This window comes from Gymnogyps californianus, chromosome 1 (assembly GCF_018139145.2).
Source record: "Gymnogyps californianus isolate 813 chromosome 1, ASM1813914v2, whole genome shotgun sequence".
In the NCBI taxonomy this organism is placed as follows: domain Eukaryota; kingdom Metazoa; phylum Chordata; class Aves; order Accipitriformes; family Cathartidae; genus Gymnogyps; species Gymnogyps californianus.
The window spans coordinates 19,564,470-19,579,045 of NC_059471.1; the positions used below are offsets into that span (position 1 = coordinate 19,564,470).

General features: G+C 40.7%; 1 protein-coding gene across 5 annotated transcripts in view; it reads right to left on the reverse strand.

The window, feature by feature from the left end:
• Positions 1-14,576, reverse strand: part of CRYL1 (crystallin lambda 1) — a 61,327-nt gene that overhangs the window by 33,290 nt on the left and 13,461 nt on the right. For all 5 annotated transcript variants that reach the window (XM_050903244.1, XM_050903261.1, XM_050903253.1 and 2 more), the window contains exon 3: positions 11,472-11,598. In XM_050903244.1, the coding sequence (XP_050759201.1) occupies positions 11,472-11,598 (127 nt within the window). The remainder of the gene's footprint in view (positions 1-11,471; positions 11,599-14,576) is intronic.

Below are 14,576 nucleotides of genomic sequence, written 5' to 3' on the forward strand. Positions count from 1 at the left end.
TTTTAAGTGACACTGTATATTTCTGTGCCCTTTTTGTAGAGGAGATCACACTTCTCGTTTGCAGTGAACAGTACACCTTTATTCCAAAGCCTGAGCACCTGAACAAGGTTGCTACTAATCCTTCCAATTTAAACTTTATTAGACATCTTTTTTTAACAGCCGGATCAGAACATGACAGTTGTTAATTTTTAAAACCCACCTCCTGGAAGAGCTGTATTGAATTAAAGTCTTAAAGGTAACAGGCATTACACTATTCAAATACATGTTCAGAGAACACATAGCAGCTACCTGACCAGCCTATGAACTCTTAAAGAACTACACAAACATAAACACGTACTAGACTCTCTCCCTAGCAGACAACACTGATACCCAGACAAGGTGATTGAGGTCTAGTTGCCCCTAATTAAAAAGTTGCACTCATATGACACAACCCCTTCAATACCAGTACAGGGAAATCTAGGGAGTTTTATCTGTTTAAATCCAGTGTCTTTGTGGTTTTGTACAGGCCTTTCCCACCATGCTATCCGCCATCTGTACTCCCACACACGTCCACGCTCATCTAAGCGCACAACTTCATTTACCTATATTTAAATGCTGGCATCTACACAGATTCTTCCTATCCATTCTCAGATATGCCAAGGCAGCAACTCACCTGTACCACCTTCTAGGAAAACACTTCCCAAAACGCTATCTTGCTATATCTTCTTACACTAGCAATGGGCATTGCTGCCAAGGCTGTGGATTTATTAGCACTGGACGGTGAAAGAAACAAAGCATGACCTGAAGTAAAGCACTGCAACACAGTGGTATTGTCCTACACAGGCATGGCAGTGTAAGATGAAAGCCAAAGACTCAAACTAGCACGGAGAAGGTCAAAGATTAGCACCCATTAAGCAAGAAGCAAGCCACTTTCTGTAAGAGCATCTGGAGATGCTGTCACAGGGAGCAGCATCGAGCCCTCTCAATAGCAAGTATGGAGTCTGATGGTAGTTACCAAGCATAAAGAATTGCTGAATAAAGAAGTTTGAAAGCAACAGCTGCACAATGATGAGTTCCCACCTCCTGACTAGATTCTGGTTGCTGCACATTCAAAATATAATCAAGAAAACATTTCTACCCTGGCAATCTTAATATGAAAATTTATGACAATGTAAATTCCTGCAAGTGAAGATAGATCAATCTTGAGCTCTCCTAGACCCCTCTTCATTCCAGGACTGCATCCTATGCCATGGGATTCTTCCAAGCAGGTTTTGGCCTGAACAGGCCAAAAGTTGTCTCCCCTGAAGTCCAGGGCTGTGATCCCACTTTTTGTCTTCCTTCTCCTCTCGGGATCCTCAGCGTCAGCATCCCATAGTCACTGTAGCCAAGGCTTCCCCCCAACCTTCACATCTCCAACCAGTTCTTCCTTGTTTGTAAGTACGAGGTCCAGCACAGCACGTCCTCTCTTTTGCTCCTCAACCACCTGTATCAGGAAGTTAGCATGAATGCATTCTAGAATCCTCCTGAATTGTTTGTGCTCTCCTGTGCTGTCCCTGCCGCAGATATTGATGTGACTGAAGCCCTGCCACGAAGACAAGGGCCTGTGAATGTGAGGCTTCTTCCAGTTGCCTGAAGAAGGCCTTTTCTTCCTGATCAGGTGGTCTGTAGCAGACATCTACCACAACATCTTCCACATTGGTGGTCCTGTTAATCCTGACCCATAAGCTCTCAACTGGCTCCTCATTTAAACGAGGCAGAGCTCTGTGCATGCTAGCTCACAGCATGTAATAAATACCCAAGGCAGCTATTCCTCTCCTACCTGTATCTTGCACCACCTAACCCCCAAAAGCTGTACTTCACTGCTATGCTGCAGGTGCTACAGCAAGAATGCCCTGCAGCCTTGCCCAAACCACAACTGAGGTAGAAAATAATTTTCAAGAGTTCCATGACTTCCCTCTTCCCAGTAAATTCAATAGGGCTTCAAGTAGCAGGTAAACTGTTTGGAAGCCATAACCATTTTGATTGCTACAAGGACGCTCTTCATCTTCTGCAGTTAAGTGAGGATCTCCAAACATGCCACAAACCCTGGCTCTGTTCCTCTATTTATACACATACAATTTACAGCATTGTAAGTGGTCTCAGCTTTTCAGTGCTGCGATTTAGCTGACAATTTTGAGGCACTTCTGTAGAACCATTCCCAGAGTCAAGTGACAGCAATCCTCTCCTCTTGTAGAATAAGGGCGCAGCAGCAGCTCTCAGAGCACCGAACTATCTCAAAAGCTGGACCCAGACTGTCAGTACTCCTGTGACAGGAACCACATTATGTCCAGCTTTTTGTGGGAATATGAAGATCTTCACAGCATTAAGAGACAAAGAGTTCTGAATCTCAGAAAAGCAGCTTTTCTGAAAGTTTTGGTGCCTAATCCATTTATACAAATACCTTCATTATCTTCTACACTTAAAATCCACTAGAAAAAGAACTTCCCAGAAAAGACTTCAGGCACAATTGTTTTATTTTCTATCTACCAAGTCACTTTAGAATTTTACTGCATCTAAATAATAATGAAAAGATTCTTGTAAAAACCTAGTTGACTTCAGAAAGAAAAAGTACATATGCTAAAATAATCTCTCTGCAATTTTACAACCAGTTCTGTTCCCCCCAACACTACTGGCAAAGTTGAGGTTACTGAAGTTATCAAAGCAAGATTGCATCTATTTGCTCCACTTGTGGATGGATACGGACTACTGTGTTACTGTCATTACCACCATTTTATAGAATCCATATCAAAGTCAAATTGTGTTTTAAGCAAAATTGTGTTTAAAATGCTCGCTACTATGATTAGTATTTCAGTGCTAATTATTATTATTTCTATCTAGGTTTCTGTATTGACATGCTAGTTTGGTCTTCTCCTGCAGGGTTAAGGTCTGTATTTCCGTTCTGGAAGACTGAAGATGCACCTTCTATTAAGAAAACTGGAACTTATTTCTTTTGTATTCCATGTCAGACACTGATGTGCATTCTACTCAGTAAACAGGAGTCACGCACTTGAACCTGGGGAACTATACCACCTGCAAGTAAAAAATGTGACATTTTGACTGCAGAGTTTGGGAGTTCAGCTAGTGAAACAAGCAGAGAAATAAAATGGTATTTTTAATATCAGAACAAATTATTACACCAGAATATCAATTTTACTTCTGATATTATTGTTAACGATTATGATTTAGCTCAACTATCTAAAATTTTGTACGCGTTAAATAGGTTTGGTAATTTCACAAAATTCAAAATTATTACATGTTTCAAATGCGTACTTGACCGCAAGCATTTTGGACTTTTCCATCATGCTACCCCCAAAACAGCGAAGTAGTTTTAGATGCTTATTCTGAGACACTTTAAAGATGGATAGTATGTGGATATACCAGTATACCAGGATATTAATTAAGACAAGGTGCCAAACAAAAATGCATCATTTCAAGCTGCAAAAGGTGGTGGGGGAAAACATATTTACTTCAGTCTCCTTTTAGAAAGTGTTATCACCCTCATCTGAGGATAAAGGCAGGGACAGCAGCTGGGCAGGAGACACACACTTGTGCCCACCGCTGTATGGGTTTGGGATGCAGCACAGAAACGTGAGACACGTACACACAGCTGTTACTGAAGGAGTCCCGAGGCTATTGCACACCTTTCAGTGTGGTGTCAGCATTTTGATCAGTTAAAATGAGGAAGATTAAAAGAAAAGAAAAAAACCAAAAAACACAAAAACAACCAACAGCATAGACTCTGATAATTGACATGATTATGTTAGAGCATGACTAGAACTAAAGCCCCCAGCAGCTAGGGTCTTGGGGAAAGCAGGGGGAGCAACCTGGCTGTGTACCCCAGCAGGGAAGTGAGGTTAAGTGGGACTTGACCCCGAAACACTTGGAGGTGATGCAAGAACCCAAACCATATGATACACTCACAAGGGAACAGAAGCTCATCAGGTTGTTTGCCCCTTTTCCCCCTGCAGATGTTCATTCCACATACCTGCGTACACAACTTCCTCCAAGATGGTTTCAAGCAAGTGTCCAAATACCAGAGCGTTAACAAAAATATGTTTGGCAACAAAAGACTCTTTAGATGTAAAACAACTCTAGCTAGCCCAAAACAAGGCACACAGCCTTGGCAACCAAGACTTTATTTTGAACCTGAACAAGAACTGGTATCCTGTAAGCCAAGGGTAAGAAAGCAGGATAAGGACAGCAGCTCCTTTAACTGAAAAGCAGACTGGCAATTTGTTAATGACAGGGCCACATTATCACCATTTGACACAATTATAAAAAAAAAAAAAAAAATAAAAATAGAAAGGCATGGGGGCTTCACATCCTGAGGCTTCAGTTACAGACTTTCTACAGGGTAGGTATGCACTGAAGTAAAATGCTTAACACAGGGGAGGAGAAGGAATCACATCACATGAGGATTTTAAGAATAGGTTAACTCATTTTTGACAGACAGTTGTCTAGGTATGACTGATCCTGCCTTGGGGCAGGGGTTGAACTAAGTAACCTCTGAAGTCCCTTCCAGCCTGATTTTGGATAATTCTGTAGTTGGTAGGGCAGCAAAGATAAAGGTGAATCTTCTGATAAAGGTGGGGTCTTCTCATACACTGTTCTGCTGAGGAGCAGAGGACCAAGGCGGGGGGGGGGGGGGGAACAACCCCCCATACGAGTTTAACTCCGATTCATAGGGTTTGAACTTGTTTAAATTCCCATTCAAAATATAGTTATAAAAGTGTCTTACAGCAAATCTACAAGCACCTGGCTTTTAGAACAGTGTTAAGTTCATATTCAGAAAAGCTTTAACAGAATTCAAAACCATCAACTAAAGGATAGTAGATGAGTAAGCTTATTACAGAGTAAGCTTATTATGGAGCAGTTGTAAAAGCATCAGTTAAAACACCAGTACTTTCAGGCTAATCTAATAAAAAAAAAAATTTAGAGCTATAACTCACTTCAAATCTAAAGTGATAACTTCTTAGTTGTCTTGAATTTATGAGCGCATACCAGTGTGAAATCTGATGCTTCCTAAATCACTGCCTCTTGAGTGACATGAAAGACTGTCTACCCCATGATACTGTACAAGTAAATAACACTTTGGTGAGGTGAAATCCAGCATTTGGATGGAAACATTTTGTACTTTCCTACAGTTCAGAAACATACCCTGTTAAGGAACTAAAGCAATAAAAATATCAAGTTACTGCCATTTTATACCGTTCAGAATAAATGACTGAATTACAAGTGTCTTTTCAACCTTTAGTACAAAATACAAAACACGATTTGCGGAAGTACTAGTTTTTAGAACTACATTTTCTAAAATCAAACTTGCAGATTTGGGATGGTTTGGGGGGATTGTGTGGGTTTTTTTGCTTGGTTTGTTTTTTGTTTAAAACACATACAACAAATGAAGGCAAGTTTTGCTTCATCTAGTGTCAGTATCATGCCATGAAGAGATTCATCTTTTTCCATGATGTTCATGTGCCCTACAAAACTTTCAAGACAGACAGACAAGCTCATCAGGCTGCTACAGAAGAGATGAAGATCCTTTTTGTTCCCTTAGGGAAGGGCAGTAAGATCTCAAACAGGTTGATTGACATCTTCCTCCCCACATCCCTTCTCAAAGGATCAGATCTTCTCTGTTTTCTTCTACTGTGATCCCATCCACCCTGAAAAATGACGGAAGTGATCTAGGAAAGGCAACGGAAATACAATACAGCCCTAGAAAGGAGAACCTGAAGAGCAAGGTTAACTGCTGAGCAGGATGACACTTATGGCAATGACTACCTCCTGTATCAGTGACCAAAACCATATTCAAGTCTGTAACGGTAGACAACACCAGTTGTTATATGCACAGGATAGATGGGGAGTGAATGTTAAAAAGTTTGGAAGGACAAAAGTCCATTCAGCAGCAGCACCACAGTAATGACACTAGCAAGCTGTTTACCCAAACATCATCTTTCAGTTCAACTCAAACACTGACTTGATAAAGTATTTTACAGCAAGTCTTTGAGATCAGACTGTTTCAAACCCTAAAAATCACAAAAAGAGTTTTCTCAAAACCTCTACAAAGATGGCAAGTCAGGTCACATGCTTAAAACCAGCTCCCTCAGAAGCCAAAACATAACTTCTGGTGCCTCAGGTCAGTGTTTAAGATAAGTAGGGTAAAACCAGGCCTAAGGTTATATTTACCCAGCTGAGAGCAAACAGATCCATGTTTGTCTGTCCAGTGCCCAGAGCTGACCAGTGACCAGTCCAGAAGAAGCCATGTTACTGCAATGCTTGCACACTCTGCCTTCCAGCAGCTTTGTATTTACAGGGGTACATCATTAATGCAGCTTCCAAACCAGGATGGTCATCTACCCTACAAGCTCAGGGCAGCTGAAGACATCTTCACTCACTGCTGTCTGCAAATACTCCCTCATCCCCAGAAGTAAAACGGTTCTTGAAAGCTATCAGGAAAGTAAAACAAAAGCTAGTGGCAGAAACTGGTACCAGACAATCAAAGACAAATTTTTACGACAGGAGACATGAGACACCTACTGTCAAGGCTCCCAAGTCAATGCTGGTTTCCCATTCTGAGGCACCACCAGGCTTTTTGAAAGCTGTTTTTAAGCTGGTAACACTGTTTTTCTAAATATGTCTAACTGGGAGAGATAAAAGAGCCAGTAAGATCTAAAATAAACAAGGCTGAAGATCCATTAGTGTTGTTATCACCAGTTCAAAAGAGTTTGCAGGTGTAATGGGGGGGGGGGGTAGGGAGTATAAAGATACTGTTCTAAAGCTTTTAGGCCGAGTTCCTTCAAAATGCAAAAGGATAAATACCTCAGACCACAAGGTATAGGTTACAAGCTTAATTTCATCCCCTTGCAAGTCTGCTTTGTCCCATGCCACAGCACGACTGATGGGCTCAGAGATCACCTCTCAGCCACGCTCCATGCCCAGCTTCAACCAGCCCGGCCAGGCCTCAACTCAGCAGTGTACACAGCAGCTCAAGTGTCAAGAGTAAGATCTTACCGATATAGTCAGTCATCTTATCCTCCTCTGAGAGCTAGTAAACTTTATTATTCTGTTAGCAAATTGTTCCAAAGCAAAGCATTTAAAAAGATATTTTTCATTTTACTAGCATTGTGCTGAGAGATCATACAAGTGCTGCACTGATTTCTATTCAGCTAGGAACTAGACACACATCCACTCAAATCTGTTTTTAATAGTGAAAGGAATACTAGTAAGTTCAGTACCCAATAGTCACATAACGACAAAAGACAAAAGCCATCACATATTTATGCAGGAAAGTTAAGAGCACAATATTAAGAAACATTTACCTCACCCATGATAGTCCCATGCCAGGGACATTATAGTACAAATGTATCCATTAATTTGTCTCTCCATGGAGTTTTCAGCTAATGGAAAAGTTGTTTCAGAATTAAAGCTCTTAGTGATGCAAGAAGCTTGCAGTGCACATTCACCTACATGCTATAGGTTATGCACTTACTGTAAGTATCATAGAAAAGCTCTGAGAAGTGAAACTGGGTGAATATTCAGTCTTAGAGCAAAAACCAGACTTATTTCCCTCTGAAGTTGATGCAAAACACACTAATCAAGATAAGTTACTTCATAAAAATACCCAGGAGAGGGAATATATAAAATAATATGCATCAATGCATATGTCGTTTTTAAAGGTCCATGACATTACTGTCATGAATTTTCTTCTTACTCAGTCCTTCTAAATATTTCTTGCACCTTTTTCACTTTTGTATCTTCACTAATGTTATTTAAGAAGTTCCACTTTTTACTGCTTCATCCCATTTGTTTCAAGTTATATCCCATGAAAATGACATAGAAGGCAATTGTCTGCAGAATTCATTCAAGGAGTGCAAACATCAAGGAAATTTTTAAGGCTTGAAGTGGACTTACTCTACAAAGGCCAAATTTGAAAAGAAGTTAAGATTTAACCAACTGAAATCTAGGGTAAAGAAATGCAGTTCTCATGGAAGTCTTCTAACAAGTTAATCAGTAGGTTATATCATTAAGCAAGAAAATAGAGTCCTCTATATTCAACTAACATTAATACAACTGATGTTTTATTTTTTAAGTAACTAAAAGTCAGAACACTTGCACTCATAAGTTACAATTAGTCCATTTTGTCCTTCCAGGTTCAAAGCTGCACTAGGTAATGTTTCTGAAGTTTAATACAGTTCAGCCAGAAAGTAGTCTGTTCATTGCTGAAATAAGGCTGTGAGCCTAGAATTAAGATTCTTTTATATCTATTCAACCCCCCTTCCAAGAGCAAATTAAAAACTAGTTCAAATAATTTTCCCACTTACATTGTGTATTTGTTAACACTTTGTATCAAATCAAAATTTGATGCTATGGTTTGAAACTGATGAGCTGATACAAATATCGCCAACAGTGTTTCACACCCACAGGCATACTGCAGCTACTTTTTTTTTTAATATGCTTAATGACTACCTGTTAAGAAACATCAAAAGGGTTAAGGGAACATAAAATAGTACCAGAAACCTTGAGTTACCCCAGGTAGATTGTTGCTACTCAGAGACTATCAACACAACACTGCTGTCTTCAACTACCTGAAGAGAATACACAGAGAAGCCAGATTCTTCTCAGAAGTCCACGGTGGTAGGATGAGGGGCAAGAGACTAAAGTTGCAAGAAGGGAAATCCCAATTAGATATTAGGAAACAAGTTTAACAATGAGGGTAATCAAATGTTGTAAAAAGTTACCCAAAGAGACCCAAGGATAAACACTTCTGAGATATTCAGAACTCGACTGCACAAATCCAGAGCAAACTGATGCAAGTTGTTCCCGCAGCAGGTTGGACCAGATGACTTCCACAGGTCCCTTCCAATTCAAAATTACTTTGATTCTGCAACATTTGCCCAATGTCCATTTCATAGATCCGCTGATGGTGGGAGGGATGGATGATGCAGCCCCTGATTTAATCTGAAGTAGCATGCAGGACTTTGTTCAAAAATCTTACTCCTGAAGAGCCTCTCTAAGAGGAAAAATAGCATACTAAGATTCAACATCTCTGTAGGAACAACAAGAGCCAAGAACTCCATCACAGCTGCACTTAGCTTCAAAAGAAGATACTAAAAGAAAAGTGAGGATACTAAGGAAAGGCAAAGTTGGCAGTAAGAAGGATCAGATCCTTATAGGTAGCGTACAGAGACAGTAAAGACACCATATGGACATACCAGGTAGTAAGAAACACTTGAAAGAGCAAAAGAAAACAGGCAGAACTAGGAGAGTCTACTAGAAGCAAGAAGGCAGCCTTCACAAAGTTGAGGCAGTATCCACACTAACATGGCCAGGTAGGATTGTTAATTTGTCAAAGAAAGACAAAAAAAGCAGACACTACAACCCCGCCCCCCTGCAATTTACAAGAGGAATAATTAAAAAAAAAAACAACCCTCCCTTCCTCCTTCAAAATGCATGGACAAGAAGAATGCATAGGACCAAGAGATGATCAGAGTACAGAAGGATGATCATCTGGAAAACACATACAGAACAGTGATTTCTTTGCAACTGTTCTGTTTCTCCTTCTAATCCTTGAAGGAGACTGAAGCCTCAGTCTTGGGGACTCCCAGAGTGTCTCAAGTCATAGAACAGAGGCGAGGAGAACCAGAACCAAGGTACTAGGACATGTTTTGATATGGTTTGAATACCCAACACAGTAACAGTGATATACAACTGCTCACTTGAAACAAAACTGAATGTACACCATTTTGGTACCAAAGAGCAGAAGAGTAACAAGCATGATGCAACTTTTAAGGGAACTTCAGGAAAGATCTCAACAATAAGCCTGTAAGCCTTATGTCTCTATAAAGCAAGTTAAGAGAAAAGGGTAGCACCAAATTAATATTACATAAATGGCGAAGAATCAAAGCAACTTTTTCACAGGGAAGTCCTGATTCACAGATCTAGTAGAATTCTCTAGAGGAAGCAGCAAGCACAGGCACAGGAGTCACGTAGCTGATGCAGTTAGTGTGAATGCCCAGAAGTCTTGCAACAAAAAATAATAAAAGCTTTCACGGAAGTTAACTGGTCACATGTGAGATAAAAGGTCCTTTCATGGACAGTAACTGGTAAAGAGATAGTAAGCAGACGGTAGGAAGAACAGTCAGTTCTTACTCAGTGGAAGATGCTGACCAGTGATGTTTCACAGATATCTGTGCCCTTTGTTATATCCATTAATAAATGACCTGAAAGTTAGCTCATAAAATTAAGTCGGTTGTCATCATTACAACCGCAAACATTTGTGGAAGGACTTTACAGGATTGAATGACTAGACAATAAATGCGCAAATTAAACTCAGTAGAGGTAGGCGATACATATGTGAAAACAATAATTGAACTGACAAGCTCTGAGCTTGTTACTGATGGAGTAAGGTATTGGGGTAACAGTATATAGTTTCATGATCTGGAGAAAAGGAAGTGAACACAAAATAGTATACCACTGTAAAAATCTATAGTGCATTCACGCCTTGACTCCTGTGTGAGGCTTTGCTCTGCCTCCCATTCTCTCCTCCTCCACCTCACCAACTTGGGAGGAAGAAAAGGTGTGGAAATCTGTCCCCTTTTAATTCAATTTATTAATAGGGATGTGTTGCAGCTAAGCAGACTGTGGGATTTACGGCCTGAAACAGTATAAATTGTAAACTCTTGGGTGCAGTACACATACATGTAGGGACAGTTAATGGTACAACACTGGAATAATACTTGGGGACCATGTAGGGCAGAAGATGTCAAGTCCAATGCAAACTCGTTCATACTTTATCCCAGAAATGGTCCCCGATTCACCTGTTCCCTGAACTATGCCCATGCCAGCGAGCATACTAATAGTTAAGCAGCCACAGATTATCAGTTTCAGTAATACAGCTGGCTCCCCATCCCAATTTTACTTAGCAGTACAGATTCCAGCCCTATATATCAACCCTGTTTTTATTACTCTACCACTCTGTCGGATAGCTGCTTTTGGCTACAGTGCTCCCCCACAGTCAGAATAGAAGTCAACCCTGGGCATAGCCATACTCCCTGTCTTCCCAAGGTGCCTGGAGAGGAAGAAACATTTTAGTCCCAGCACTAGAAAGAGATAATCTCTCCCCCAAGAATCTCCTGCCCCCATCCCCAAAATCTGTCTTTCTAACATGTACAGTCTTTGTTACACATGGAGATCAGCAATCCTCTCTTGGCTTAGCCAGCCACCAGCTCTTCCACCATAACCCAAAAGAAACTTGCAAGGACTCTCGAGTAGGGAAATCCTGCAGAGGCATCATCTCCCACGTCAAGATACGAGGCTAGAAAGAACTTTAATTTTACCAAGCACAACCATCCTTATGTGGTCAGGATGTTGAATTCTCCATTGCCCATCGACAGCACAGCACAGCTCTTGATCATCTTTCTAAACTGTTTGCTAGGAGTTGTCAAATCTTTGCTTACCTGAATGAAAGTAGCACCCTCTACTGCTGCCTTCAGGTCTGTACAGATGCTAATGAGAGCCAACTGCTGCTCTGCACTCAAAGCTCCTTTCAGGAATCCCGACTCCTCCAGCTCTTTCATTTGTTTGCTGACAGAAACAACATACACATTTAAGTACTTTATCGTTGTTAAGCCACCATTAATTTTTTAAAAAGCTTCTTAACAACCCAGTAGTATTATGCTATTTGCCATGCCACTGCATATATTTATACTCAAAAAATATAAAGGTTAGTTTCAGTCATTTCTCTTTGCTCCCTCCATCTTACAACATTTTTCTTCTCTTCAAGCATGGACAGCTCTAAGATCTACTCCTACACGCAAGCTTGTCACCACCTCAAACCTGCTTTCACTGGTGCAAGATCAGCAAGAGTTTTTATACTCATATTTAATGGGAAGAGAGGTCCCTTTAATATACTTCATCCAGTTTTACAAACAACAGCTCTTTTGTCATGAAGCCTCACTGCAGGAACACTGTTTAACTGTATAGAATAAATACATTCCATACAGCCAGGAGTCCTTCCTAAAAAACCCATACCCCTACATAGGTAATGACTACAGAGCAAGTGTCAGAAAACTCAAGTAGTTACTGAATTGAGTGGCCAGAGCTTGAAAAGAATGTTCAAGTACACACCATCGCTGGGGCTGGACATGTCACCTTCTCAAAAAAAGTCTCTACAGTTTGAAATCCTTGAAAGTCCAGAATAAGCAAGCCATTTTCAAAACTGTTAAAAGTCACTCAGAGGAGCTATTTCCACAGAAATTAAGTGGGATTAAACTATCTGATCACGATCAACCTAAAGCTATTTGATGTAGCCACTATCATGGTTAAATCTGTCAGTTACCTCAAGCCAGAACTCCTCTGAGCCTTTCATTATCATTCAGCAAAAATTGCTCATCCTGAAGACACGAGGAAATTGAGCTAATGATTAGCAGCAGGAAAAAAAAAAACCCAATCCTTTCTTCTCCCTACCAATCTAGTTCTGAAGCTTTGGCTTCTTTTTGGATGCCTTTTTACATGATAAATAAATTGCACTTGCCACCCAGTTGGAGGGTGGAAAAGCTGTAGCAAACAGAGAAGCTGTACAGCCTGGAAATAGTTAGTGTATTTTTGTACTTCACAAATCATATAACTGCATATAGAAATAACAAGTGATCCATCATGTGTTTCCAAAGTGACTGTGGCACACATGACAGTCTTCATTAGGGGCTTTACGGGACAGTACATGTTAAATGGGCAGAACTTATTTATACAGGCCCAGACAATCTCCACTCCCAGCCACACCTCAGTCCTTAATACACCGGCCCAGGCCCCTCCATGTATCCAGACAGTAACACTGGATTTATTTTTGTATCTAGAGACCTCAGAGGAGATGGGACGCCATGTTTGTCACAATCTACAGCAGCCAGAGACAGACACCATCCTTAGCCCTTACGAAGCAGGGCGGGCAGCCAGCCACTAGACTGGAATGTCCACCCCAGACCGCTTCTCCATTCCAGCTCCAGCACTTACACCCTGCAGCAGCATTTCCTCACCCCCTGCCAGTGACACTGCTGCATCCACCTTTACATCAGCAATCCTAAACAAACCAGACAGGGAGAAACTGGACCTCAGCTCTCAGTTGCTTTATGAAGTGGCAGGAGGTATCATCTATATTTTTCAAGCAGCATTTTAAATTAATTGAAAAGGGAGAAGGATGTAGATCATTGCCTCTATCTTTTTTCTCTCTCTACTCTTTCCAGGCCATCTGCTGAGCAACGTATGATAATGCACTCTCACTTTGTCAAACCATCCTTTTATTCAGAGCTCATTCCTGTCAACAAGTATTGAGTGCATAGATCAAATAAAAATATTAAGCTTCCTCCTCCAGATTTCCTAAACAAAATGAGTGGGCTTCATCTCACCTACCTTGTCAACATGCGCATCTGAGACAATCATCTTCAGCTCTCTTTTAGAGAAGGGAGAACTAAGTTTTTCAGATGCACTTGTCTGATCTTTTTTAGGCATCCAAGTATGCAACCCATCTTGTCTTATGATGGAAGTACCTATGTCTCCCCAAAGAAAATAGCTCAGAATGAGGCATTTAGACCACAGTATTCTGAAGTCACCAAAGATGAAAGTTTGCAGGGATTTATTTAAAGACAATCCAGTTCCTACTTAACTATACAGAAGCAAGTCAAACCTCAGAGATTCACTGGGCCCCCAGATCTTTAGCTTGAGCTGGCTCACTACATCTACCATTAACTTCCAAAGAATCAGAATTTTACTTCAGCATCCACGTAGTTGTGTTGTGTCCAAGAAAATACAGCAAATATAGGCTCTACCACTTTTGTCGTTGCTTTATTGAGAGGTCAAACATCTGCTGCGCTGCAAGTTACTCTGATGTCCTTCCACTCAAAGTAGTGGAAAAGAGAACATTTGTTTCCCAGCAAATAAAACAGCTTCCTAATACATCTTTCTGACACCAATCCAGAGCAGCAATACCTTATCCTGGGAGCAACCCCACTAAAAATCGAGGTAAGGAGCACTCAGTGGCCCCTTAGCAGTAGCCAAAAAATGCATAGAGCAGTTCTGCTCCCCGTTTAGCACAACAGCCAGAAGAAAAAAATACCTTCATATCACCGTGGACTTTGTACATTAAATCAAAAGATTTCCAATAACTTCGGAGTAGGTAAGATGTCAACAGAGGCTCTGTTTAAAGCTGGTAAAGTTGACAGTGCACCTTCTAAACCAGAATATGCACCCATATTTCGAATTGGGAAGAAAAAAACCCAACAACAAAAATCCACGTGCATGGGCACACACAGCGCAAGCTCCTACAAGCATTAACTTTCTCCTCTTCAATGAACTGCTTCAGCAATTAACTCCAGATAACCATTTCTGTACTGCAAGTTCTAACACCTCCTCTTAATTTTTGTCAGAGCTGATCATGGACAATGATTTTTGACTCTTAGGCAGAGCACACCTGGGTAAACAGCTAGGCACTGCATTCTGTTTACATTGGACAAGAGCTTTGAAAAGGTTCAATTCATTCTTAGCTGGAAAAAGAAGCCAAGAGCCATACACTT